The sequence below is a fragment of the Lepidochelys kempii genome, chromosome 10 (assembly GCF_965140285.1).
Source record: "Lepidochelys kempii isolate rLepKem1 chromosome 10, rLepKem1.hap1, whole genome shotgun sequence".
Classification (NCBI taxonomy): Eukaryota; Metazoa; Chordata; order Testudines; family Cheloniidae; genus Lepidochelys; species Lepidochelys kempii.
The window spans coordinates 44,620,098-44,645,306 of NC_136389.1; the positions used below are offsets into that span (position 1 = coordinate 44,620,098).

General features: G+C 59.9%; 1 protein-coding gene across 6 annotated transcripts in view; it reads left to right on the forward strand.

Annotated features, from left to right (window-relative positions):
• AP3B2 (adaptor related protein complex 3 subunit beta 2) overlaps window positions 1-24,626 on the forward strand; it is a 63,889-nt gene extending 39,263 nt beyond the window's left edge. For 4 of the 6 annotated variants that reach the window (XM_073363181.1, XM_073363183.1, XM_073363178.2 and 1 more), the window contains 16 exons: window positions 622-754; window positions 1,240-1,349; window positions 2,256-2,432; window positions 3,116-3,302; window positions 3,483-3,601; window positions 3,878-3,934; window positions 4,582-4,693; window positions 5,537-5,717; window positions 6,255-6,441; window positions 7,805-7,880; window positions 12,687-12,793; window positions 13,663-13,894; window positions 14,843-14,927; window positions 15,878-15,975; window positions 23,142-23,280; window positions 23,963-24,626. In XM_073363181.1, the coding sequence (XP_073219282.1) occupies window positions 622-754; window positions 1,240-1,349; window positions 2,256-2,432; window positions 3,116-3,302; window positions 3,483-3,601; window positions 3,878-3,934; window positions 4,582-4,693; window positions 5,537-5,717; window positions 6,255-6,441; window positions 7,805-7,880; window positions 12,687-12,793; window positions 13,663-13,894; window positions 14,843-14,927; window positions 15,878-15,975; window positions 23,142-23,280; window positions 23,963-24,113 (2,151 nt within the window). In that variant the 3' untranslated portion in view covers window positions 24,114-24,626. The remainder of the gene's footprint in view (window positions 1-621; window positions 755-1,239; window positions 1,350-2,255; window positions 2,433-3,115; window positions 3,303-3,482; window positions 3,602-3,877; window positions 3,935-4,581; window positions 4,694-5,536; window positions 5,718-6,254; window positions 6,442-7,804; window positions 7,881-12,686; window positions 12,794-13,662; window positions 13,895-14,842; window positions 14,928-15,877; window positions 15,976-23,141; window positions 23,281-23,962) is intronic. The other 2 variants (XM_073363182.1, XM_073363180.2) reach the window with 1 other exon arrangement.
• The last annotated feature ends 583 nt before the right edge of the window (window positions 24,627-25,209 follow it).

Sequence of the window (25,209 nt, forward strand, 5' to 3'; positions counted from 1 at the left end):
TGGGCTTGGCGGTGGCTGTTTCATAGTTAAACACCAAGACTCTGGGTGTAGGTTTCTGGAGGCCCAAATCCTTCCCACTTTATTAGCAAAACCCCTTTTTGTTTTTACCCTGGCCTTGGCCCAGCCCCTGCTCCTCACTGGGTTTGGAGAATGGGCGTGGAACTACAGCCCTGGAGGAAGAAGCCAGGTTGTTCTGCAATACATGTGGGGGAAAGCATGTGTATTGGGTCTCATGTAGACTCTTTGGGGCAGAGGCTGAGGTGTCTGTACATGCCCACACAGTGGGCCCGATCCTCATCGGGGCCTCTACGTGCTACTGGAATATAAGTAAATTACTACTTCTGCTGGATGGATTTCCCTAAAATGGGGTGGAAAAGAGAAACGTCCAGCCCTGCCAGGGCCTGTTCCCAAACAAGGGGACTACGGGAGAACCGGGCATTACAGACAGCCGTGTGACCTTCGCTACAGCAGCTGCTAGGAACCCTGAGCAAGTGCAGCTGCTGGGAGCCACCCTGCATGTCGTCTGAGGCCGCACCATCAGCTCTCAGATGGGGCTGCTCCAGCATGGTGTCCTGACTCCCGGTGCATGCTGGGAAAGCTGCCATGCCTCTTGTCCCACAGACCTACATCCGGAGCATGGACAAGGACTTTGTAGCTGCCACCATCCAGGCCATCGGGCGCTGTGCCACAAACATCGGGAAGGTCCGAGACACCTGCCTGAACGGCCTTGTTCAGCTTCTCTCTAACAGGGATGGTGAGAGCCTGGGGGCAGAGAGGGGCTAGGGGGAGCTGTCCAGGAACTTCCTACGGGAGATATTGCTTTTCAGAGCTTGCAGTGGAAGATCCAGCAATGAGTGATAGTCAGAACCATTCACAGCCTGGGAGGAGCTATCTGCTCCTCCTGTGTCTCGGACCTTCCCGTCACCAGCCCGGGACGATCCGACTGGGTGTGAGGAGGCCATGGGCTGGGGAGAGCTGGCGGAAGGGGCGCCCTGTGCTGGGACATTCTTCTGGGAGTTAAATGTCTGATTGAGCAAATTTCCACAGCTGCATGTTGTCAGCATCCCAGTGTTCGGTAGCACACCCCTGGCTGAGGCCCCTCACCCACTGACATCCTGCACAGCCTCAACAGGGTGGGGAGAGGAACCACCCCGAGCTGGCCATGGCTGAGTCCTGGCAGTGCGGGGGACGGAGACGTCTCTGCGCTCATTGGCGGGTGGGGATCTCTGTTGCCCGCAGAGCTGGTGGTGGCTGAGTCCGTGGTCGTCATTAAGAAGCTGCTGCAGATGCAGCCCTCTCAGCACAGCGAGATCATCAAGCACATGGCCAAGCTCACCGACAACATCCAGGTACGTCTGGGCTCGGGGCCCAGCTGTTCCCACCGCCAGAGGGGCTGGGGGCTCCAGCTGTATGGGGGCGAGTGTGGAGGGGGCTGTGCTCACACGGAGGAGGAGGGGTTAGTTCAGGGGGGTCCTTGGTGTCCTAAGCTGCCCTCCTTGTGGAAGTGCTGCCGCCTGTTGCCCCCTTTCTCCCCAAGGGGTGCTGCACTCCGTGTCTGGGTCCCCTGAGTTCGAATCCCCTGTGCCACCAGGGCTGGGACTCCCGTGCCAGCGCTTGCCCCGCGAGGCCGCCTGACTCCAGGAGGGACTGGCTGAGCTCTTCAAACTGCCAGCTCAGCCCCGGCAGGACCCGCTTGCTTCCTGGTGTGGCTGGTGCAGTGGGTGGGCATTGCCAGGCTCCCAGCTGTGTGTGTCCTGGAAGGGGCAGCACTGTGCAGGCCTGCCGCTGTGCTTCCCCAGATGGGCACGGGCAGGCACCCACCTAGGACGCAACCTCGGGGGGCATCGCTGGAATGGAGTGGGGCCATCTTGTCCTCTCAGACCTCTCTCTGCCCTGTCCCCATCCCCCCAGGGTCTCTGTGCTTGGGTCCCAGAATTCCCTGTGCTGGGTGCCCCAGTGCAAAGGATCCTGGATGCGCTAGGCAATGCAGCAGCTGGGCCCTGACTGGGAGAAGGAACTGGCTGGGTTGATGGGACTGGGGAGCAGTGGGGGCATTGGGCAGGACCAGCAAATCCTGGCCTAGGGACTCCAGAGCATAGTGGCTGCAGGGTGTGGGCAGGTCTCCCATGGACTGTACTGCACTTGCACCAGCTCTGGGTGACGCTCCTGGCCCCAGCCCGTCCCTCTGGAGCTTGCCCTGGCTGGGTGCAAGGGATTTTGGCAGAGCTGGGGCACTGCCATGTGCCTGTCTGCAGGTGCCCATGGCCCGGGCCAGTATCCTCTGGCTGATTGGCGAGTACTGCGAGCACGTGCCCAAGATCGCGCCTGACGTGCTCCGCAAGATGGCCAAGTCCTTCACCGGCGAGGAGGACATCGTCAAGCTGCAGGTCATCAACCTGGCAGCCAAGCTCTACCTGACCAACTCCAAGCAGGTAAGCACCATCTGGGTGGGCGGGACAGGGAGCGAGTGGCAGCATCGGCAGCTTCCCAGACTGGCTCCAAGACCCTGCTCTCACCATGCAGCTGGCTCTGCCGCGGCAGGCTCCGTGCAAAGCGGGCATTGCACACGCAATTAGTGCAGGGCTGGCTGAGCCTGTGCCCCCTGCAGTGGCTTCCCCCAACCGCTGCAAGGAAACTGTGACCATCGCAGCTGTGTCTTGCTCCACCCTACACTGCAGGGCCACCTAGCTGGCCAGTCCCCACGGTGACAGTGCTGGGCGCTCTGGGATAGAGGCACAGCTGTCTCCAAGTGTCTTGGCCCCTGCCAGACAGTGGGGTGCTGTGGGGACACTTCCGTCTGAAACAGCCTGGCCGGCCAGCTGAGCCTGCAACCCGTGGGCCCAATCCTGCAAGTAGCTCTGTGCCAGCTGAAGCTGGGGGATGTGGAGGGCACTCGGCACCTTGCTGGATTGGGCCCACAGTCCCTGCACTTAGGGTTGCCCTGCCCAGTGGGTGATGTTTGGGCTGGGCTCAGGGAATCAGCAGAGCTGGGGTGGGTGCCCTTGGGCAAGTCCCTTCCCCTCCCTGTGCCTCTGTTTCCCCATCTGTGGGGTGGGGAAAGGGTCTGCTCAGCGCGGTAGCCCTGTAAAGTCCCAGCTGCCAAGTGTCGCCATAGAGCAAGCTGCTGACCCAGTACGTGCTGAACCTGGCCAAGTACGACCAGAACTACGACATCCGGGACCGGGCCCGCTTCATCCGCCAGCTCATCGTGCCCACTGAGAAGAGCGGGGCCCTTAACAAATACGCCAAGAAGCTCTTCCTGGCGCAGAAGCCCGCCCCCATCTTGGAGTCCTCCTTCAAAGGTATGGCAAGGTGCACTGGACCCTGGGGTCCCTGTCTGACTATGAGAGGGGAGCCAGTTCCTCCCAGTAAGGGCTGGGTGATGTCGGACATGGGGCCTGCTGGGCTGTGAGGCTGGAAGCCCCTAGGGTGGGGAGTGGGGCCAGGAGGGCTGTGCTCTGAACTCTCCCTTTCTGCTGCAGATCGGGACCATTTCCAGCTTGGCTCGCTCTCACACCTCCTCAATGCCAAGGCAGTGGGCTACCAGGAGCTCCCCGACTGGCCGGACGAGGCCCCCGACCCATCCGTGCGCAATGTGGAGGTACGATGATAGCCGGGCTCTGGGAATGGGGCCTCGTGTTGTGCTCCATTTGTGTAATCCCGGGGAACGGGTGCTCACCGCACTACTCGCAGCCTTGGTCTCAGGGGACCCTGGGCTCTGGTGCGAAGCTCTGGGCAGCTGCTGAACCTCCCAGGTGTCCAGAGACATGGGTGGTTCCTGTCCTGATGCTTAGGGCAGGAGGAGTGGGGTACGGGGTGGCAGTGTCGCCCTGCAGCGTCGCTCTGCTCCTGTGACAGCAATCTCCCTCGTTTGCAGGAAGAAACCGCCTTCCCCATTGAAAGCCACATCGGGTTGCTGGGAGAGCTCAGAGAGGTGGCTCGTGTGTGTTTGTTATGGTGTCTTTCCCCTCTCTCTTGCTTTTAACGTCCAGCTCTTGGGAATTGTGTGTGCGTGCATGTGTTGGCTTTTTTCTATAACACACAAAAAGGATCTGACATCTCAGCAGAGAGTAAAAGACAGACCCACATCCCCATCCTCCACACAAACATGTGTGTAGATTAAACTCCTTTTAATCTCTCGGAGCTAAACTTGAGCCGGGCTGAGCGTGCATTGCACGTGCACAAGCACACACCTGTTCAGGAGCGTAGCCCCCAGCCAGAGTCCTGCCATGCCTGTCTCTGGATCTGCCCCCAGCGCTCGCTGCTGGGTGATCCACCTGTCAAGGAGAAGGCTGGCCAGCTTCATGCAGTGAGGGTGCTGAGAAGAGGGATGGGAGCATGGTCCGTGCATCGCTGTGTGGTCTCCACACCCCCTCCAGGACAGAGTCCCCATGGTACTGACCCTAGGGACATTTTTTTGGGAATCAGCCTGTCCATCACTGCAGAATCCCTTTGGAAGGGCCTGGCCTCTGCGATCTCCTCTCCTTGGGTCAGCTCTCTGCTGTGGGAGGTTCACAGGGGATTGGCATGGTCCTCCCCACGGCTGGCACATGCCTCACCTCCTTTTCTGCTCCCGCGCAGGTTCCGGAATGGACCAAGTGCACCAGCCGGGAGAAGAGGAAAGAGAAGGTGGAGAAGCCATTCTACTCGGATTCGGAGGGAGAGTCCGGGCCCACAGAATCAGCAGACAGCGGTGAGGGACCTGGCCGTCTCCGTGCCGGGCAGCAGGGTGGCACTGCCTGGCCCTGACAGTATTCCCACGGCCAGAGGGCAGCAGGCTCCTGCATTACCTACCTGTGCAGTGCTGAGCGCAGGCGTCTGCTGCATGGGGATGGCAGTGCAATCTGCTCTCATCTGCTAGTGTTGTGAGCTGTGGGCTCTGTCATATTCCTGATGGGGGAAGCATCTGCAGCACCCCTGGGTGGGGGTGGATAAGATGTGTCTGAGAGGCAAAGGGCCAGCCCTTCCAAAGCTTCTCCGCTGTGCATCCCCCACCTTCCCTGCTGGCCCAGGCTGGGCTGCCAGCAGCCTGACTGGAAAGGGCTGTGAGCCCTTGGCCAGCACCCAGATGACAGGGGCTACAGAGCCCTTCTCACTCAATGCCTAGGAGCATTCAGGGTCCTCGAATTGGACTGACCCTCGCTCAGGAGCCCTTCCTCCCTGGGAAAGGCCCAGGACACAATGTGTTGTCTGAAGGGCCCATCCACCCCTGCCTCCTGGCTATTTGTGGGGAGCGGGCACAGCCAGCGTCGCCCACACGGGACAGGGCGCATCTCTGTGCATGTATGGGAATGACATGATGACTCCCTTCCTGCCTGCTCCCCAGCGCACCAGCTGGGGGAACCCCGGCCCAGCGACCATGGCAGTGTAAGGGCCCTGGAGGGAAGGGTCAAGTGCATGGGATGGCAGTGTGGCGTAGCAGCCAGCGGCAGGCTGGGCGGGGCAGTTGTTGGCATGGAGCCAGTGGGTGGGCCAGCCTTGCAGACGGTGCCATGGCAAGGGCTGTGAACCCTGAGATTTTCTCTCTCTCTCCCAGAACCGGAATCGGTCAGCGAGTTGGAGAGTGAGAGCAGCAGCAGCAGCAGTGAGAGCAGCTCTGACTCGGGAAGCCGGGGCGAGGAGAGTGGAGACCAGTCGGAGGAGGAGGAGAAGAAGAAGAAGAAGAAAAAGAAGGGAAAGGAAGGGCCCCGGAAAGCCTGCCTGGAGATCGCCGGGAGGTATCACAGGCTGTGGAGGGGAGACGGGGCAGGAGGTGCCACCGGATAGGGACTGAGGAACACCCCCGGGGATATGGGGGGACTACAGCCCATCCCACCATGTCTGTTTCTCATGCCTTTAACACCCAGCACCTTTGCCCATGTGCCAGGCAGTGATCCCAGGCTGAAAGGCTGGGCCCAGCTACTCCAGTGCCAGCAGGGGGATATGCAGGAGTGTTGGTGGAGGGGATGTCAGTCACTCAACCAGCAGGGGACAGCTCAGGAGTGCTGGGTGTGGGGAGAATGTCAGCCACCCAGGGTGTGTCACAGCTTGGGGTGACATCACCCCAACATTGGCACAATGTGATTGTCCTGCCAGATAAATCTGCCGGAGAGTGTGAGCCTAGCTCAGACGCGTGGTCCCCAGCCGTGGCTCTTACCCATGATATCAAAGTATATAAATTAGCCACTGGTAGCAGGCACCCCCTGGCAGTCCTCCTGTTCGAGGGGCATGCGAGGTGTGGTGGTGCCCTGTGCCTGACCCTCTCCTTCCCGTAGCGACCCCAGCGAGGAGGAGGAGCAGGGGAAGAAGGGGAAGAAGAAGAAGCCGCAGCACGAAGGGAAAGGGGGTTCCGAGTCCTCTTGGGAGGAGGGCAGCGTCTCGGAGAGCAGCTCATCTGAGTCGGACTCAGGCTCCGAGGCAGAGGAATCCCAGTCAGAGCCGGAGAGCAAGAGGAGAACCAAGGTGAGGGGACGGGCTGGGCGTCCAGGGAGGGGCTTGCTGCCGCTGAGCCCTGGCACCACCCATCTGCCCTGCAGAGGTGGGCCGGGGCTCCCATGCACTGGGATGGGACTCAGCTCTTGCCCCTCCCTGAGCATCCTGCACCAAAGGCTCCCCGTGCCAGTGCTGAGCTGGGCCCAGCGATGAGCTGCCAAAATCTTAACAACGGGTTCCCTCCTCACCCCACGAGGGGGTAGTTGCCCACCCCCGCCCCCCAGGACTCCTGCCCCACCCAACCCCCCCGCATTCCTTGAGGCCCCCCCAGGACCCCTGCCCCATCCACCCCTGTCCCCTGGCTGCCCCCAGAACTGGGCAGGAGGATCTCATGGGCCACCGTAGTGGGTGCCCACCCCGCTCCGCCCCTAAGAGCCAGAGGCACCTGCCAGGGGGCAAGGTGGGGAGTCCCAGAGGTGCTTACCTGGGGCAGCTCCCAGGAAGCATCTGGCAGGTCCCTCTGGCTCCTAGGAGCGGGGGAGCATAGCTAGTGGGGAGCAGGGGAAGCAGCCGCTCCCCCACTGATCACATCAAAAGTGGCGCCTTAGGCGCCGACTCCCTGGGTGCTCCGGAGCTGGAGCACCCACTGGGAAAATTTGGTGGTGCAGAGCATGCACCGGCAGCTCCCTGCCCCACACCCGGCTCCAGATCACCTCACCTCTGCTGCCCCCCCCACCGCCCCAGCTTCCCGCGAATCAGCTGTTTGGCGGGAAGCCTGGGAGGGCTGAGAAGCAGGCGGCGGCTTCCCGCTCAGGCTGAGGGTGGCGGAGGTGAGCTGGGGTGGGGAGCAGTTCCCCTGCGCGCCCCCCCCTTGGTTACCTGCTGCCACGCAGGCAGCCCTCCTCACCCCCCCACCTCCCTCCCCAGCTCACTTCCGCCTCCCTGGGCCTGAGCAGGAAGCCGCCACTTGCTTCTCAGCCCGCCCCAGCTTCCAGCGCAAACAGCTGATTTGCCGGAAGCCTAGGGGCGGTGGCGAAGCGGAGCAGGGAGGAGGTGGAGGCAAGCTGGGGCCGGGGGTGGGGCAGGGAGCTGCCAGTGGGTGCTCTACACCCACCATATTTTCCCTTTGGATGCTCCAGGGCTGGAACACCCATGGAGTCGGTGCCTAAGGTGCCACTTTTGGCCAGTTAATTTAGAAGCCCTTTTAGAACCGGTTGGACAACCGGTTCTAAAAGGGCTTCTAAATTTAACAACCGGTTCTAGCAAACCGGTGCAAACTGGCTCCAGCTCACCACTGGCTGGGCCTCTCAGGGTCCTGTGCTCCTTTCCCAGCCCTCTGCCCGCACCCCGCCTGCTGACAGTCATACTGCCCCGGCTCTGTCCTCTCTTGCAGCCTCCCAGCAGCAAACCAACTCCAAAGGACGCCAGGAAAGGGACCAAGGAGATCTCCTTGCTGGACCTGGATGACTGTGAGTGTCGCTGCCCCATGGCTTATCCCCACTGCACTATGGGCTGGAAGGCTGGGGCGGGGGAGAGAGTCAGGGAGACTTCTCTTGATACCTTCCCTCCATCTCCCCATCTCTCCTCTGCTTTGCTACCATTTCTCCTCCTCCCTGTTTGGAACTGTAGCTTCCCTGCCTGCCTGCTGCCTGGCTCTCATGGGAGTCAGTGGTGGCATTTGCCCATGGGGGCCTGTAACGATGCTGGTTCTGGTGGGACCCAACTGAGAGTGCCAATTCAGGACAAACTGCTTAAAGCAGGGCAGTTACAGCCCAAGGCTGGGGTTTCTATGCACACCAAGGCAAACCAAACCAGACAGACAGAGAGGACTTTGGTCTCACCCCACTGGCTAACCACAAGTCACACAAGCAATTCCCTCAGACACTCCAGTTTCCCAGTATCACCACCAGTGCCACTCATTATGGGGACAGATAGTTATGAAAACCAATACCCCAGGAAAAGAAAAGAGGTTCTCTCGATCCCAAAGGACCAAGCCCTAGACCCAGGTCAATATACAAATCAGATCTTACCCAGAAATCACGCTGTTGCCAATCCTTTAGCATCTAAAATCTAAAGGTTTATTCATAAAAGGAAAAAGATACAGATGAGAGCTAGAATTGGTTAAATGGAATCGATTACACACAGTCATGGCAAAGTTCTTGGTTCAGGTTTGCAGCAGTGATAGAATAAACTGCAGGTTCAAATCAAGTCTCTGGAGTATGTCCACAGCTGGGATGGGTCTTTCAGTACTTGGTTCAAGGCTTTAGTGTAGCAAAGTCCCTCCAGAGGTGAGAAGCAGGATTGAAGACCAGATGGAGGAGCTGCAGCAGCTTTTTATGTTCTCTTGCCAAGTGGTCTTTCTTTCTTTGTCCCAAAGACAAGCCGTCCATCACATGGCCTGGAAAAACCTCAGAGTTCGGTCCATCGGCATGTCCCTGCATACCTTGCTGAGTCCCAAGGCGTGTCTGCCTTCTCTCAGTGGGTCAGTTGTATAGCTGATGGTCCTTAATGGGCCATCAAGCAAGCTAGGCAGAGCTGACACCAACTTGTCCGGGGTGTCACCCAGAAGCATAGCACAAGTCTGAACTACAGACAGTATAGAGCCAATATTCATAACTACAAAAATGATACACACACGTAGACAGCATAATCATAACCAGCAAACCATAACCTTGTCTGAGACACCTTATTTGACCCCCTTTATACAAGATTTGGTGCCACTACAGGACCTTGGTTGCAACCATGTTCTATATGGTCCCAGTTCAAGTCAATAATTTGACAGGGCTCCCTGAAAAGCTCAATTCTGGGGGCCCTATCTGGGAGGAAGATGGGGACAGTGGGGGACACAGGAGGTAGCTCCCCCCAGAGCCTGTCCTATCCCCACCTCCTCCTGCCTGTGCCTGGCTTGTGCTCCCAGCTGGGGGCTCTGCTGTCCAGGAGGTCCTGCTACTCAGGTCTGGCTCCACCTCTGTGTCCTCCCTGTGCTCCCCTGCCTGCTCCTAGGCTGTAGCATCCCTGCACTGACCCACCTCTGAGCACCCCTCACCGAGGCCTGGGACTGGCACGTGGCAACCTGGAGGCTGCTCTGTAGGGGAGGGAAAGGAGCAACCTGGCACTGCAGGGGAGCACAGGGACTGGAGCCGCTGGCGAAGGCCTTCTGTTTGGCCCGCCAGGCATCAACTGTTCCTTCCTGCTCCCCATTGGGGTTTCTGCTGCTATGTGGCTCCAGCTGGCCCTAGGCAGAGTTGGAGCCAGGCAGCGGGGCCATCCTTACAGCGGACCCCCAGCAGGGAGCGAGGGGGAGCATCTGATGCCCAGTGAGCCAAATAGAAGGCCCTTGTGGGCCAAATCTATCTTTCAGGGAGCTCCCTGGGACTGCAAAGGGGGAATGTGCCTAATGCCACCGGTGCAGTGGGTTAGTCTGTTCTCACTGCCATGCTGGGGAGAGGGGTGTGCAGCAAAGACACAGGGACTCTCCTTGGGACAGACTTTGAGGACGGGGGCAGTGTCACACTCAATGTGTGCACAGGACCCCAGGTGTCCCTTATGGCCTGAGAGCCCTTTAAGAGCAGATGTCCTGGGAAACGTGGCTTCTCGGGGAAGGAATGAGCAAAGGATGAGACAACCCCCTTCAGGAACAGCCTGAGCTCCGTGTGGGGAAGTTGGAGGCTGAGACAAGACTCTGAGGGGTGCCCTAGAGGCTGTGGAGCAGATTGGCTCTGTTATGGGGTCCTGCGTTTGGTGACAGAGTGAGGCCCGGGGAAGGAGACCAGAAGAGGCTGGATGAGTATGACTAGATTTTGTAGTAGCATAGTCTAGTGGTTAGAGAGGGACAGGGAGCCAGGACTCCTGGGTTCCAATTTCTGCCTGTCCTTATGACTTAGAGTGCAACCAGTTGTTGTTGTTGTAGTAACCCTTCATCCTAATACAGCACTTTCCATCCCTAGATCGCAAAGGGCTTCACAGAGGAGGGCAGTATCATTATCCCCTTTTACAGATGGGGAAACTGAGGCACAGGTCAGGGAAGTGACTTCCCAAGGTTGCCCAGCAGGCCAGCGGCTGAGCTGGGAATAGACCTCTGCTCTTCTTAGTCCACTGTGAGATGTAACTAATGTCTCCCTGGCCCTGGCCTAATCATCATTGCCTGCAAAGCACTCTGGGACCTTTGCATGCTCTAAAGGGGTAGCGCCCATGTCATTGGACGGGGAGGGAGTGCTTATGCATATAGTTCTGATATCCCGCCCACTGGGCTCACGAGCTGCCTGCTGATTGGTTCTTCATAGCTGTGTGATCTGTCCATGGTGCTGAGGGAGCCTTGACGTTTCACGGCTACAGATGCTGGGAGCGTGTTCTTCTTCAGGTGCCTAGGCCTTGCCCAGCCCTCTGTACAGGGGGGGAATTTCACCTAGTGTCCCTAGTTCCCACCCTCCTTTTTCTCAGTTTTTGAGTGGGCACCTGGGATCCAGGCAGGAGAGAAACTCCCCCATGGGAATTCACCCTCCAGGACCTTGGGAAACCTTTCTCTAGTTAAGGAGAAAAGAGCCACGTTCTAAGACGAGTGAGCCCATCCCACATAAATAGCACAAGAGCCTACCCCGGCCCCATAATTGTGCTGTGTGGTGCTGGCCCATGTAGGTCAGGTTGGGTTTGTCCCTGGGTGTCCAGGGTGATGGAGAGTGGCCTGTGGAAAGTCTGACTAATAAGCTAAAGACTCTGACATTGCAGCCCTGTGGGCCAGGGGCCAGCTTTTGGTTCTGTATTTGTGCAGCACCTAGCACTCCCAGGCTACCAGAGTACAACTAAACGACTGGGATTCTGATCTATGAAAAATGTTGGCACAAATAATTTTTGGTTTGGATTTAATCTAAGTTGACCAAAACCTGAACAATTTTTTTGTGTTTTGGTTGCTGAGAATTGAAATTTCTGTGTAAAAACAAAAAAAAATTGGTTGCCAGAAACTTGACACATTAAGTTGTTTAGGGTTTGTTACAAAACCCTACAGTTCTGATGGAAGTGGATTTTTTGTGTGTGAAAATATCTGGTTCTGACATCAAAGAAAAAGCTGTTTTCTGTCAAACAAATTATTTCAGTGGAAAGTTTTCAGCCAGTTCGAATTAACGATCCCCTGCTTCTCTCTGGCCAAGAATCTCAAACCACGTTACAAATACTAATAAATCCTTCCCCAACCCCCCAGGGAGGCCTACAGGCAGCATTGCCTAGTGGCTAGGCCTGGGTTCTAGTCCTGGTTCTACACTGCTTTGCTGGGTGACCTTGGACAAGTCTCGTTGCTCTGTGCCTCAGTTTTCCCATCTGTAAAATGGGGGTGATGCTACTGATCACCTTTGTTAAGTGCTTGGATGAAAAGTGCCCCATTGAACTGATGGGGAAACAGAGGCACTGAGGAAAACCTGATTTGCCCATGGTCACCAGCAGAGCTGGGAATAGAGTCTCTTGCTTCCCCTGCTAGAGCTTCACCCACAGAGCCACCCTCACTCTCAATGGGGTGGTGAATTGGGTCTCCGCCCTCTCTGTGTTCCCGTCACAAAACCACTCTCCCAGCTGGCCTCGAACTCCGTTGTCAGGCAAGGGAGCGGGGCTGAGGAGCGAGCGCACCCTGGAGACGGAGCTGCCCTCTCAGTCCTAACGCCCCATCCAAGGCAGGGCTGGGTGGTTCAGCGGGCACTAACCTTGCCACCTACTGTGCTGTGGCTGCTGGGCTGGGCCTGGCACCTTTCAGCACCACTGAGGTGGCTTAAAGCAAAACCAAAGGCTCTGGGAAGCAGCAGAGCGAGCAGTGCCCCTGGGGCTGGGCTTGGGCCTGGATGAGACCTGCCCGAGGGGGCACCACGCTCAGCTCTGCTCTGCAGCTCGTTGTCAGTTTCATAGTCTGTATTCAGGGCAGTGCCCCACCCCCATGCCCAGCGGTTCCCAGACTCCCTGCTACTTCCTGCAGTCTCATCAGGCGGCTGCCAGCCCAACCGGGCTGCTAACAGGGGCAGCAGAGGGCTCTGCTGGGCGTTCCTGGGTGTCCCGCTTTCCAAGCCACTGAGGGTGGGGTCGTGTCCCCCCCAGGCTCTGGGCGATACCTGCACAATCCCCTCCACCACCAACACTGACGGGGCGGGAGAACAAACCCCAGGCGTCAGGAGACTCGTAACCCATAACACCCTTCCCGCCCCCATTTGTCCGGTTCTGCCAGGCTGCGCTGGGCTTTCGACAGTCCGGGCTACCGCTGGTTCTTAACCCTTTGTTCCCCACTTGTCTCTGCCTTGCAGTCACCCCCGCTCCACCGCAGCCAGCCTCCTCCCCTGCTATCGTCTCCAGCAGCCTGGTGACTGACCTGGAGGGACTCACGCTGACCGACACCTCGCTGGTTCCTACTGTGAGTGACCCCGGTTCTTCATGCTGGGACGGCGGCCCTGTCGCTGGATCCCTCCTTCCAGAGCACCGCGTAAGGAGGCCTAGAAAGCCGCAGTGAGGTCTCCCCTGCACTACACTCTGCTGGGGGATTCCCCCACTTGAGGGGAACTGGGAGTTAGAGATGGGGCAGCAGGTAGGCCCTGGGGTCCCTTCAGGAGAACTAGGCCACCCCAAGAGCATAGGCATGGGAAGTAGGGGTGTGGGGGTGCTGCAGCACCCCCAGGTTTCACGTTCTGCTTCCTGGTCACTGGCCCTGCTCCCCTGCTGCCCAGAGTCCTGGCTGCCTGCCCCGCTGCTGGCCCTCGCTGCCACTCAGCTGCCAGTCCTGTGCCTGGGGGCTCTGCTGCCAGCCCAGGCTCCCGCTCGGCCCCTGCCCCCCAGGGCTCCACTGCTGGCTCCAGAGTCCCGGCCGCCAGCCCCGCACCCAGGGCTCCGCACCCGCCCCTAGCTGTGGCCCTAGCCTCCACCACCTTAGCCCTGTCCGCGTCCCCCCCTCCCAGAGCCATGACCCTGCTCCCAGCCCCAGCTCTAGGGGGCGGTGAGGGGCATGGACAGGGGTAAGAGGGGTGCAGCTCAGCACCCCCACTCCAAAAACTGTTCCAGCACCATGGCTCAAGAGGGGGAAGAACTTGCAAGCCCAGCCAGCCATCCAGAGTCCTGCTCCCCCAGCCCAGGGCCTCAGGCATCTGCAGGTAGCAATGGAGGTAGGACCAGCTCCTGAAGTGATTCCTTCACTTCCCCTGCCTCGGAGCATAGGGATTGGCTCATCGCTGCTCCCCAGCCTGCGTCTCGCCCGTGGCATGTGCCATCGGCCTTTTTCCCTCCACCCAGATGCTCAGCCCCACATTCAGCACTGTGAAGACCTACGAGCTGCTGCACCGCATGGCGGGCGAGGGGCTCTCGGTGGAGTACTACTTCAACCGGCAGCCCTTCCCCCCCGACCCCCACATGGTGGCCGTGCAGATCCAGTTCTCCAACAATACAGAGTCGGAGGTGAAGAACCTGCGGGTCAGCGATCCCAAGCTGCTGTCCGGGATGCGAATCCAGGAGTTCCAGGAGATCGGTAAAGCCGGCTGGCCTTGAACTGGGATGATGGGGCTCCCAAAGGCAGGCTCACTCTCTCAGGGCTGCAGCCAGGGGTGCTCATGCAGCGAGTTAGTGGCGAAGCCTGGCTCTGCCCACTGAGTGAGGCTTCCTGGCGTGGTGCACGTTCTGGGCTTTGCAGGACGCGGGCTTCACACTGACCAGCGGGAGCCCAGGTGGCCAGCCCCTCCCGCTGCCAGGGCCAGGCTGCAAGCCCCTCAGCTAGGCTGTTGCCACCAAACACTCTGTGTTGGGCAGGGGGGCCCAGCTGCTCAGTTGTGGACTGAAATCAGGGGGGTAGGGCAGAGAAGATGCCCCACGAAGCTTCCTGCCTGGGACACGATCCTGGGCCCCTCTGTCTGCATGTGCTGCAGCTGCTGTCTCCTAGGGGCCATTTCGGGGAGGACTAGAATGGGGCCCTAATTGTCACCCGGGCACACTGTATGGGAGGGAGGGGCGGTCAGGGGTAGTGGTGTCTTTACCTGCACCCCAGTTTGTCATGGGATGGGGGATGGATCCTCACCCCACTGGCACTGGCCTTTCCCAGGCTGACCACCTGGGAGGTCCCAGCCGGAAGCCCCCGGTCAGCCGTGCTGGCCTGAGCGCTTCTAGGTGGCTGAACCCTCCCCCAAAGTGAGCAGCTTTCCTCCCCTGGGGCCCTGTGGGCGGAGTTACAGGCTGGGGGCTGCACATGCTTCCTCAGGACACCTCCCCACCAACCTCGTAGGCTTTCTGGAAGGACCTGGCCTGAGGTGTATGTGCAGCAGGGAGCTGGCTAAGGCCATTGCAGTTCATGCATCACAGGCGGGGATTCCCCTTGGCTCCCTTCCGGAGACCGAGGGGATTCCATGACTGTGTGCATTGCCAGCCTGGCCCAGCCCAGGTGGAGACCGCTATGTCTGGAGTCACGCACTGTCCCTGTGTTTAGAGTCCTTAGCGCCCGGCGACACCGCCAACGTAATCATGGGCATCGACTTCTGCGACTCCACCCAGGCAGCCAACTTCCAGCTGTGGTGAGTTCCCCTCCCTGCCCCCCATGGGTACAGGCAGGAGTTACCCCTCTTAGCATGGCTCCAGGACCCTGGTCAGCGCTCGGCTGGGCTGGTGTCGGCTGGCCACAGATCCGGCCCACCAGACACATCACCTTGGGACCCTGGGGCAGGGCTGTCTGCAGTGGCTCTGCCCCATTCATCTCAGTGGGGTGGTGGCTGTAGAGCCTAGTGGAGCTGTAATGCCAGGCGTTCAGGTGTTACCAGCGCAGGGTGGCTTTGATTCCCCACGTGAGTCCACAGCAGAGCTATTCCAGCCCAAGTGCAGCTGCTTTGATCAGAGAGGGGGCTCGCAAATGGGCCCTACAGAGAGCAGAGAAGGGTTCTTGTTCCTGGCCCCATCAGTCAGTGACTCCCACACCACCGGGGATTTGCTCCCTGGCGCAGCTTGGGAGTCCTCCCCCCCACACCTTAGAAGGGAACTAAGGCAGGGCCTACCTTCTCTTAGGCAGCAGTGGGCACATAGCCTGTCACATGGCACCGCCTGGCACTGAGCTGTTGGGCTGCCCCACTGCCTGACATGGGAGAGCATCTGCTTTGGAACAGGGTGTCTAGTCCCATTCCCCAACTCCCCACTGGCACTAGTGTCTGTCCGGGGTGGATGAGCTCCTTCCTCCCTGCTGTCCAGAGAGCATCAAGGGCTGGGTCATAACAAGCTGCTGCGTTGGCTGCTGAGCGCTGGTGGGGTCTCCTTCTGACCCTCCCTCTGTGCCTCAGTTTCCCCACCCCTATAGTGGGGCAGTGGCACCTTCCCCCTTTGCACAGGGCTTTGGAGCGCTCTTGGAGGAGTGGCTGCCGCTGTTGATGAGCTGGGCCTGGCATGCAGGGCAGAGCATGGTGGGGATTGACAGTTGCCCTCAACTCCCCGGGTTCAACCAGGCTGGGTCCTTCTCACTGTGGTGTGTTTCCTCCAGCACCCACTCACGCCAGTTCTACGTCTCCATCCAGCCACCGGTGGGAGAGCTCATGGCCCCAGTGTTCATGAGTGAGAACGAGTTCAAGAAGGAGCAAGGTGAGTGCTGATCGAGCGTGTTGATTGCCTTTAGAGCGTCTGCAAAGCTCACCCTGCCGTGGGCACCCAGAGCCCACTGGACAGCCCTCCTGGCCTTCCTCCCTGCCCTGCCCAGCCCAAGCAGGGAGGTCTCCAGAGTCCAGTGTCCCTGGCACACGGAGCAGGGTGAAAGACCTCGTGACCCCTTCCCTCCCCACCTGGCCAATGACAGGTCCAGGCCTCACTGGCTCACCTGGCCTGATCCCACACCAGGAGGTGCTGAGTGGCTGAAGCCAGCTCCCCTTCTGCCTAGACTGAAAAAGGGGTTTGGTGGCTGACAAGACTTCTGGCCCCTAGGCCAGTGCCCCAGGGCTGTGCACTGCACATGGGCATCACTGCTTCCCCAGGAGAGCACAGCTGGGATCTCTGAACCTGTGCTGGGTGTGCTGGCTCCAAGTCAATCTACTTCCATTGTTGCCCGCTCCCTGGCTTTGATGAGCAGCGTTCCCCTGGGTACCACTTGACAGCCGTAGGCTCTGGATGCCACAGATCTACCCCTGGTCAACAGGGGGAGCCAGATATGAGAGCCCAGACCAGCTGGGCGCATCCAAGAGGAGCATTTGCTCAAGTCTCATTTTCTGCCATCACAGCAGGGCCCCTATGGTAGCAGAGGCGGATTAAGGTTTCCTGGGGCCCTGGGCCAGAGCAAGTGGGGAGGCCCCTCCCTTCCCCTCCCCTCTCCTTTCACTTCCTTTGCATGTGAACCTGCCTGTGCCCCACCCCTTTCTGCCCTTTCCCCAAGGCCCTGCCCCTCTTCCACCCAGGGTACCTCCCCATTCTGCCCCCGCACTGCGGCCCCAAGACTGGAGAAGCTCTGTCCCCCAGCCACAGCCACAGTCTGCCGCAGAGAGTGAGAGTTCTCCTAGCCCGGGGCCGCAGCGGGGAGTGAGAGCTCCTCCAGCCCCGGGGCCGCAGCGGGGGTCTTGGTGCTGGGGCTTCCCCTGCTGCCCCCCAGCTTCTGCTGGGGATGGGGTCAGGAGGGCGCGGGGGGCTTACCTTGCCCCTGCACCTGCCCAGCGCTACTGGGGAGCGGGGTCAGGGGTGCAGGGGGCTTCCCCCAGTGCGGACACCAAGTAGTGGGGGCGGGCGGAAGTTTCCCTCAACCGGCCGTCTGTCGGGGAGCGGGGTCAAGAGGCACAGGGGTTTCCCCTACAGCCCCGCCTGCCCAGCGCTGCTGCCCAGGAGCGGGGTCATGGCGCGGGGGCTTTCCCAACCTTTCCGGGGCTCCAGGGTCCCCCAATTGGCCAGGACCTCTGGGCACAGGCCCCGTAGGCCCAGTGGCTACTCCGCCGCTGCCTGGTAGCACCTCTCAGTTAATGCTTGTGTGACTTCTAGCCCCCGCCCCCGCAGCAACTTAGCACAGGGGGGGCTCCCTGCACTGCACTTGGCGGGACTGTGCCAGTGGCTGATGTTAACACCAGTTTTATCCCCCTCTGCATCCTTGCTTTCCTTAGCACAGCTGTTAAGGACGGGTGCAGGTAAGTCGCAGCTCCAGGAGCTCCCAGAGGAGGAGGTGCTGCTGCCCCCCTTACCTCCCCCACTACCCACCAGCTGTAGCATTAGCTCTGCTGCCAGCCCCATAGTGAGTCCATGGCAGGGAGCTGCTCTCTAGATCAGCAAGCTAGCACTGTTTTAGCCCCCATCCCCAGCCTACGGCCTGGCCTTGGAGATCGGGGCAGGACGGGGAGGAGGTGGTGCAGCACTGCCAGAGGGCTCAGGAGGAGACTGGTTCCCAGGGCACCATGGAGCTCCCCCGGCAGTAAGGAGCATCAGGCAGAATCCAGAGGCCCACATCAACCAGGTCACGGCGTGGGCCCGCCGTATTGGCGGTCTCTTCCCCGGGGGGCTGGCTGGGATCAGACAATACGCTCCCAGCATCCAATGGGCCACCCTGCTACGAGCAGAGGGTGCCCAGAGCCAAGCAGAGCCTTGTATGCTGGGCTGTGTCTCTGCGGGTGCAGGGCTCCTGTCGGCTCCGCAGGCTGCTCTGCCGCATTAGACCAGGGCAGCTGCAGCCTACATTGCAGTATCCCCGGTAAGCATGGCATTGCAGCTCCTCGGGGGGGCTACGGGTGGGTGCCCTCAGCCAGCTCCTGTCCCGCCCCCATCTTCCTCTGCTCAGTGCACATGCCAGGCTGCTCAGGTCACCTCCCCCTGCCCTGCCGTTCTCACCATGCATCACCCTCTCACCCCCTTGCCCTACACGCACTGCTCCTTCTCCTCGAGGTGGAGCACCTAGCCACCGCTCTGCCTCCTCCCCTCCCTCCACAGGGCTCACACCTTCCTCCCGTGCCGGCCTAGGATAGCTCCCCGTTACTGTGAAGCCTGCCCCCACTCCCCACTGTGCCTGGTCTGGGCGCTGGCCCGTCTCTCGACCTCACTGTCCCTCGTGGCTCTGGACTCTCCTGGTGACTCTCCTGGGTCCGTACGGGAGTGGCTGTGTGTGGTCACAGCTTGCCCTCTGGGCTGAGCCTAGTGGAGTCACGCCTCTAGGCCAGTGGTTCCCAAACTGGGGTTCGCAGAACGTTACAAGGGGTTCGCCAGAAACATTTCACTCATGGCGGCCAGAGGACTCCGGGCATTGGCGGCAGCAGGTGGGACCCGGTTGCAGGGCTGGCAGCCCGAGCCCCAGGGAGAGCGGGGCCGGGCGGTTGCAGGGCTGGCAGCCCGAGCCCCAGGGAGAGCGGGGCCGGGCGGTTGCAGGGCTGGCAGCCCGAGCCCCAGGGAGAGCGGGGCCAGGCGGTTGCAGGGCTGGCAGCCCGAGCCCCAGGGAGAGCGGGGCCGGGCGGTTGCAGGGCTGGCAGCCCGAGCCCCAGGGAGAGCGGGGCCGGGCGGTTGCAGGGCTGGCAGCCCGAGCCCCAGCAGTCAGTAGGACCTGCAGCCCGAGCTCAGTGGAGATCAGTTGACCAGGGCAGTCAACGGGGTCCAGCAGCAGGAGGAATGCGGAGGAAATTTAAACTTAAATCCCTGGAAATATTCATTTTTAGGAGGGGGTTCACGAGATTTCACAATTTAGTGAAAGGGGTTCGCGGGCTGTTAAACTTTAGGTACCACTGCTCTAGGCCAAGGCCTGACTCTTGGTGCTCAGGTGCCAGGTTCAGCCCCTGGCCCCGGTATTGGTATGTAAATGGCTGGGAAAGCAGACATGCTCAGATACCACAGAGACGCTGCCCTGGTAGCATTCCCAATTCCCACCATCTCCCCCCTGAGCCTGCACTGGGGATGCTTGCAGCCACACTCTGCAGCCCCCCCGAGGTTCAGAGGACCAGCCAGCATCCGGCACGAATGTTTGACCAGCTGCCCTCCTGCATTGCAGCGTTCGGAGCTGTGCTCAGGAGCTGGGTCCCTGGTGTCCAAGTGGGGGCTTCCTGGCAGCATCTTTACCGTAAACATGAGCCCACAGTGCTGTGAGCAGGCCGCACTAGGCCGGAGCCTGCATTGACCCGTGACTGTGGCTTGCACGTGCTCCTGTTCTGAGTGCCGTAACACACCTCAGGCCCAACCATCCCCAGAGCCTGGCTCAGAGAGGGTGGGGAAGGTGGAGGAATTCTCCCCAGTGTGATCCCAAGGGCTACTCCTGTCTAATAGCTCACCTGGAAACAGGTTACAGATCAGGTGGGAGGTGTGATCCAAACTGGGCCATGGACAGAGCTCCAGAGCAGCTGGTGTTGTGGGTACAGGGGTGCAGAGAGAAGTGTGGGGAGCTAGAGGAGATTCATTTAATTGGTGCTGAGGTTCTGGGCGGGCAGCAACTCAGAGAGCCATGGTGGGACATGGAGGGGTTTCCATCCTCCGTGTATAGTTCTGCATCCGTGGGTATGTGTGCCCAGGCTCAGTGCAGCCTCTACCAGAGCTGAGTCTCATGGTTCCTGAGGCCATTGCTGGAGGCAGCTTTACAGCAATGCCCCCTAACAGTCAATCACCCACCAGCCTTGGCGCTGCAAGCATCACCCCCTCAGGCCTGCCCCAGTCGAACAAGCTGGAGCTGGACCCCCTGGGCTGTTTGGCAGCTCCCGCGTGGGGCTGGCTGCCTGCGCTGTTCCACTGGCCCACTGGGCTCGTTAGCCCCTCTCATTCCCACCCCCTCACTGGGAAGGGGTTTGCCTCTTTCTCCAAAAGCAGGACTTGCTGGGTGATGTCAGAATCCTGGTCGAATGCGATGGAAAAGGCCTGCTGCCCTGTCCAGCCCCTCTTCTGGGGCCAGTGCCAGATTGGTCCCTAGCATTAGTGTTGGACTAGGTGAAATGAGCAAGGGGGCTCCTGCCAGTTCCCCTAGGCTGCCCCATACGTCTCCCTAGGGCAAGTCCAGCCTCATGTCACCCCAATGTGCCAGCTAGGCCCCGCCTGTCCTGTCAGGAAGCCCCCCCCACACACACACACACACCCCATAGCTGGCTGTAGCTGTGCTCGGGATATATAACTACTTTACTTCTTTTTCTGCTCTGCTAGCTTTTTCTCCTGAACCAAATGGGTTTGTGGCCAATAGTGCCATGGCTGGCTCTGCTGCCGGCAGGCTAAGGTCAGACCTCCTGCAGCGGCAGGGGCTAAGCCGGGCGCTGAGCAGCCAGGACAGAACTCCTGTCCTGCTGGACAACAGCGGGAGCTGGCTCGGTGTGGGGGGGGTTGCCTTCCTTGTGAGGAGCTGCTGGTGGCTATTGCAGGAGGCTGGACAAGAAGGACCCATGGTACAACGCTGCTCACTTGGAACGGGAGCGTTTCACAGCCACCCTGTGCTGGTTTAATGATGATTGTGTGACTTGGGCCTAGGCTAGAGAGCCCTGTTAGCACAGGGCGAAGGAGGGAATTCCCACTTGTGTCCCCCCATGGACAGTGCCTGCAGGACATGGCTGCACAAGATCCAGTAAAGCTAATGGCCTTTGAGCCATTTCTTGTGCAGCGTCAGAGCAATCTATGAGGAGCAGTTACAGTTCAGTGGGATCGGAGCCTGCAGCAAAGTTCCCCACTACGAACACTGCACTGTGGGGACTGGAACTCTGGACCCAGACCCGGCCTTGGGGGTCTGGGATTCAACCGTCCCAGAGATGAGCTCACGCGGGGAGCCCCAGACAGGGTTCAACTCTCTGACTTCATTCAATAACAGGTTGTGGCCAGCCAGTGCAGGAGGCCCAGCCCAGTGTCAGAACCAACATGGGCAGGGCATGGGGAGCTGGCCTGCCCTAGGGAGGGCATGACACCCCCAGCCAGTGCATGAAGTGCTCCTGGGCTCACCGCCACTCCTTCTCAGCCGCTGTGGGGGTTTTCAGGCCTTTTAAGACCCCAGGGCTTGGGGTGAATTGGGAGGAGCCCCCAAGGGACTATCTCTCCCAGCCCCTGTGAACAGAGACTCTGTGGCCCTCCTGGTTCTCGTTCCATTGACGTAGTACATAGGTAGTATCCCTTTAAATAGTTTGTGGACCTTCTCGTGGCACTCACTGTGTTGTGTGTTTGAAATCAGCTGGAGCAGCAGGGTGTGCCCTTAGGCCTGGCGCATGTATAGTTAGCACGCACTATTCCTGGGGCCCCACATGCCGGCTGGCTCCTTCCTCTGATGTTTGACATAAGCTGCAAGGCACAACCGGAGCTTGTTACAGTGCCGCTGGAGTCGGCCCATTGGCCCTGCCCAGCACTGCTCGGCAGGCTTGGAGAGCCTGGGGCTGACACAGACAGCTACCCCGCCTGACTCCGGCCCACGTCATCGCCTGACCCGCCAGCCATGTTCTCGCTGGAGAATCCATTGGGGCGGTGCTGGCCCAGGCAGAAGGAGCCCACCTGGGTCCTCAGATGCTGGGTGGAGCTGGTGTCTGGAAGAGTCATGTGTGGACTGGTCCCTGGCATCGGTTTGTTACCCGCACACTCTAGGGTGCCCCACCTTTACCGTTCTGTGACCTCGAGGCATCACCCAGTTCATTTAGGCACCGCCACCCTTTCCCAATTCCTAGGGCCTGGGCTGAAAGGCATGCACCCTGACCCAGTTCCTAGGGCTCAGGGCGTACTCATCTGCAGGTTTGTGGGGCCTTTTACCAGGGAAAGAGCTTTACACAGTAATATCCTTAACCTCTATTTATTAACAGTTCCCAAAACAGAACGCACATGCTAAGCATACTATGCTCACCACTGCCAATAAGGCAGGCAGATTTTTCCTGCTGGCCAGTCAATATCAGGTCATCTGGGGTTCCAGTTTCTGCAAGGTGTCGTTGGCAGGCTGTTGAGGTCTGGCAGCTCTGATCGTGGGCTGCGCCCTGAAGTTAGGTTCCAAAGAATTTCCCTTTGGACCCCAGTATATATAGTTAAAATGTGGGTCCTACTTAACTGTACCTCAACCAATCATTTTAAACTAAAGTCCACAAAACCGAATTTTTCACCCATCCTAGCCCATTATGAAACAATTCTTTAACCAATTAGACCCCACCGCATTAGTCAATTTATACCTTGCAAAATCAGTTGTGTATCAAATACAATCGAAGAACCAGACGGAGACCCTACAGATAAACAATAGCGAAGTAGAGACCATAAAGGCCAAACCATAGAAGTAGAGAGTTCACAGTCGGAATTGTTGAGAAGTGGCTCCTTGCCACCAGACAGTTTTCTTTAGCCACCTGAAGATCTGTTTCTCTGGCGATAGCGGGTGCTATTAGGACAGGAGTGCCTTCTGAACAGCCACCTGTTACACTGGTGTGATGCACTGTAGATGGAACGTGAGGATGTGACTCTGTGTCAGCTCTGCTTACTGCAGGAAAAGACCTCAGCCCTGGGAGCACAGGGAGGGACGGAGCCGTCCCACCCCGCTGGGGCAGTCTGCTGGAGCCCCACTGATCCCTCTGACACCAGGCATCCCAAAGAGAGGGAGCTGGTGCCCTCTGCTGGACACACAAAAGTGCACGAAGTTGTCCTCTGCTCCCTGCGTGGTTTTCGTCCTTGTTGCCAAAGGCGCAGCCCTGCCTCCTCCAGCCGCTGCAGGGAGGGTCCTCGGGCAGCTCAGCCCTGCCATTCGAATCAGGGAAGGTGCCTGTCTCGGGGGGCTGGACGCAGCCCTGGCCACATCCATCCTTTAAACCGGATCAGCCACACAGACGGCTCCGCCCTTTGCGGAGCTGCCCCAGGCTGACCCCCCCCAATCCCCTTTCCAGGCAAGCTGACAGGAATGAGTGAGATCATGGAGAAGCTGACGCTGCCGGACAAATGCCAGAGCGACCACACGATCGTCCAGCGAGTGACAGCGGCCGCCAACGTCAGCCGCGTGCCCTGCGGAGCAGACAATGAGTACAGGTGGGGGGACCCCAATCTACACACACAAGTCCCAACTGCTGGAGCTGAAAGGAGCAGCCCTGGTAGCCCAGGCTGGAGCAGGTTCCCTCTCTGAGCCGGCCACCCCTAGGGGAAGACAGCACCACACCGAGGAGCTGTGGTTACAGAGGGGCTGTGGCCAGAGCCCCTGTTGCCCCATTGGGAAACAGGCAGGCACTGGCTGGGGCAGGTCCATGTTCTACTCATTCGCCCTCCCTGATCCTGCCGGTGCCACTCTGGGACCCGCCAGCTCCTGGTGCCTTTGGCTGCCGGTTCCTGGGCTAGATTAGTACCAGGGGACACTGTTGTAAAGTGGATGTGATGCTGGCATGCTGCTTGTGGCAGTCCCTTGTCCGGACAGGGGCTCCAGGCTGCGGCCCAGCTCCCCCGTGGTTTGCAAGGCAGCTCTGTGGTCCGCGGGTCTGGCCGCACCAGGTGGGTGAACGGAGCAGCCGTCGGCGGGAAGTCTCTGCCCCCAGTGTGCCCCTTCCGGCGCTATGCAGGCGCAAGGGCTGGCTAAGGCCCAGTGCAGAGGCACAGGCTGTGGCTGCCTCAGGGCCGCCTCTTCTGGCACTGGGCTGCAGCCCCGGGGATGAGCGAGAGCGGCACAGCTGGGTGTTGCCCTAGGCCAGCGCTTTCACACCCCCTCCTTTCCCATGGGCAGGTTCGCTGCCAAGACGGTGACCAGCGGGAGCCTCGTCCTCATCACCTTGGAGCAGAAGGAAGGAGCCAGGGCCCACCTAACTGTCAACAGTGAGAAGATGGTGATTGGCACCATGCTGGTGCAGGACATTAGCCAGGCCTTGGCACAGTGACCAGGAGGCTGCTGCTCCTCCCCATCCCCCCACAGCCTGTGAACAGCACCCTGCCCATTTCCACCGAGATCCCCCCTCCGCACTTTCCGTTGTCCACATCTCAGCCCCCCTCCACTGGCTGGCAGCAGTGACAGACAGACCTGCTCCTCCCACCCCTTTCTGCGGCCTGGGAACCGGGACGGGATGCTCCCGGCTGTCCGTAGCCCCCCTCTTCCCGTCCCACCCACCCACCCCGCCCCTGGTGCACAGTCACTGCCCTGGAGGTTTTTGCTCCCCCCCGAGACCTGGCTGCATCCCTAAGGAGCAGGGGATGAGGGAGGGGAGCAGATGAAGGCTGCTGAGCTTGGGGGTGGGTACCGGAGCAGCAGCCAACGGAGGGCGAGCCCTGCTGGTGCCCTAGCAGTGTGCCATGGTCCCTGTGCCGTGAAGTCACTCTGTGCCGGTCTCGCTGTAGCTCTATTTATTATGACCAGGAACCTCAATACAATCCCTTGGAAACTGCCCCGTTCCCCAGCTCTGCCTTGTGTGTGGAATCATTCCTCCAGCCCCCAGTGGGTCTGCCCAGGTGCCCATCCCACTCAGGCTCGGCAGCCTCTCCAGTCCCAGCCAGCTGGCAGCCGGCCCTGTAACGTAGGCCCCAGTCTAAGGGGGTGGCGAGGCTGTCACCTCTTGGCACAGCCTTGCTATGGGAGCGGGTGGGGGCCTTAGCGTCCTGATCTGCAAGATCCAGCGCCTGGGGCCCTGCTGGCAAAAACCCTGGAGGAGAGATGCCATGGAAATATCATGCTGCTTGGAGTGAGCCTAGCACAGGAAGGGAGGGGAGGGGAGGTCCAGAGAGCCCCTCTGCCACCTCCTCTGGGCTTGGAGAGGGTAGGAAGGGGGCAGCCAGCCCTGGATCAGTGCTCCCCATGGATGATGCTGCTTTGGGGCGGTATTAGCCCCTCTGCCAGAAGGAGATGGGAGAGTCCGCAGGCCCCTCTGCGCCTAGGGAAGGGTTCTCTGCGCTTTCCGCTCTGAAGAGCCCTGCCCTGGCCTTGGCCCAGCCCCGCCCTCCAGCCAGTGCAGCCATCAGGCCTGCAGAGGGGGGCCCTGGGAG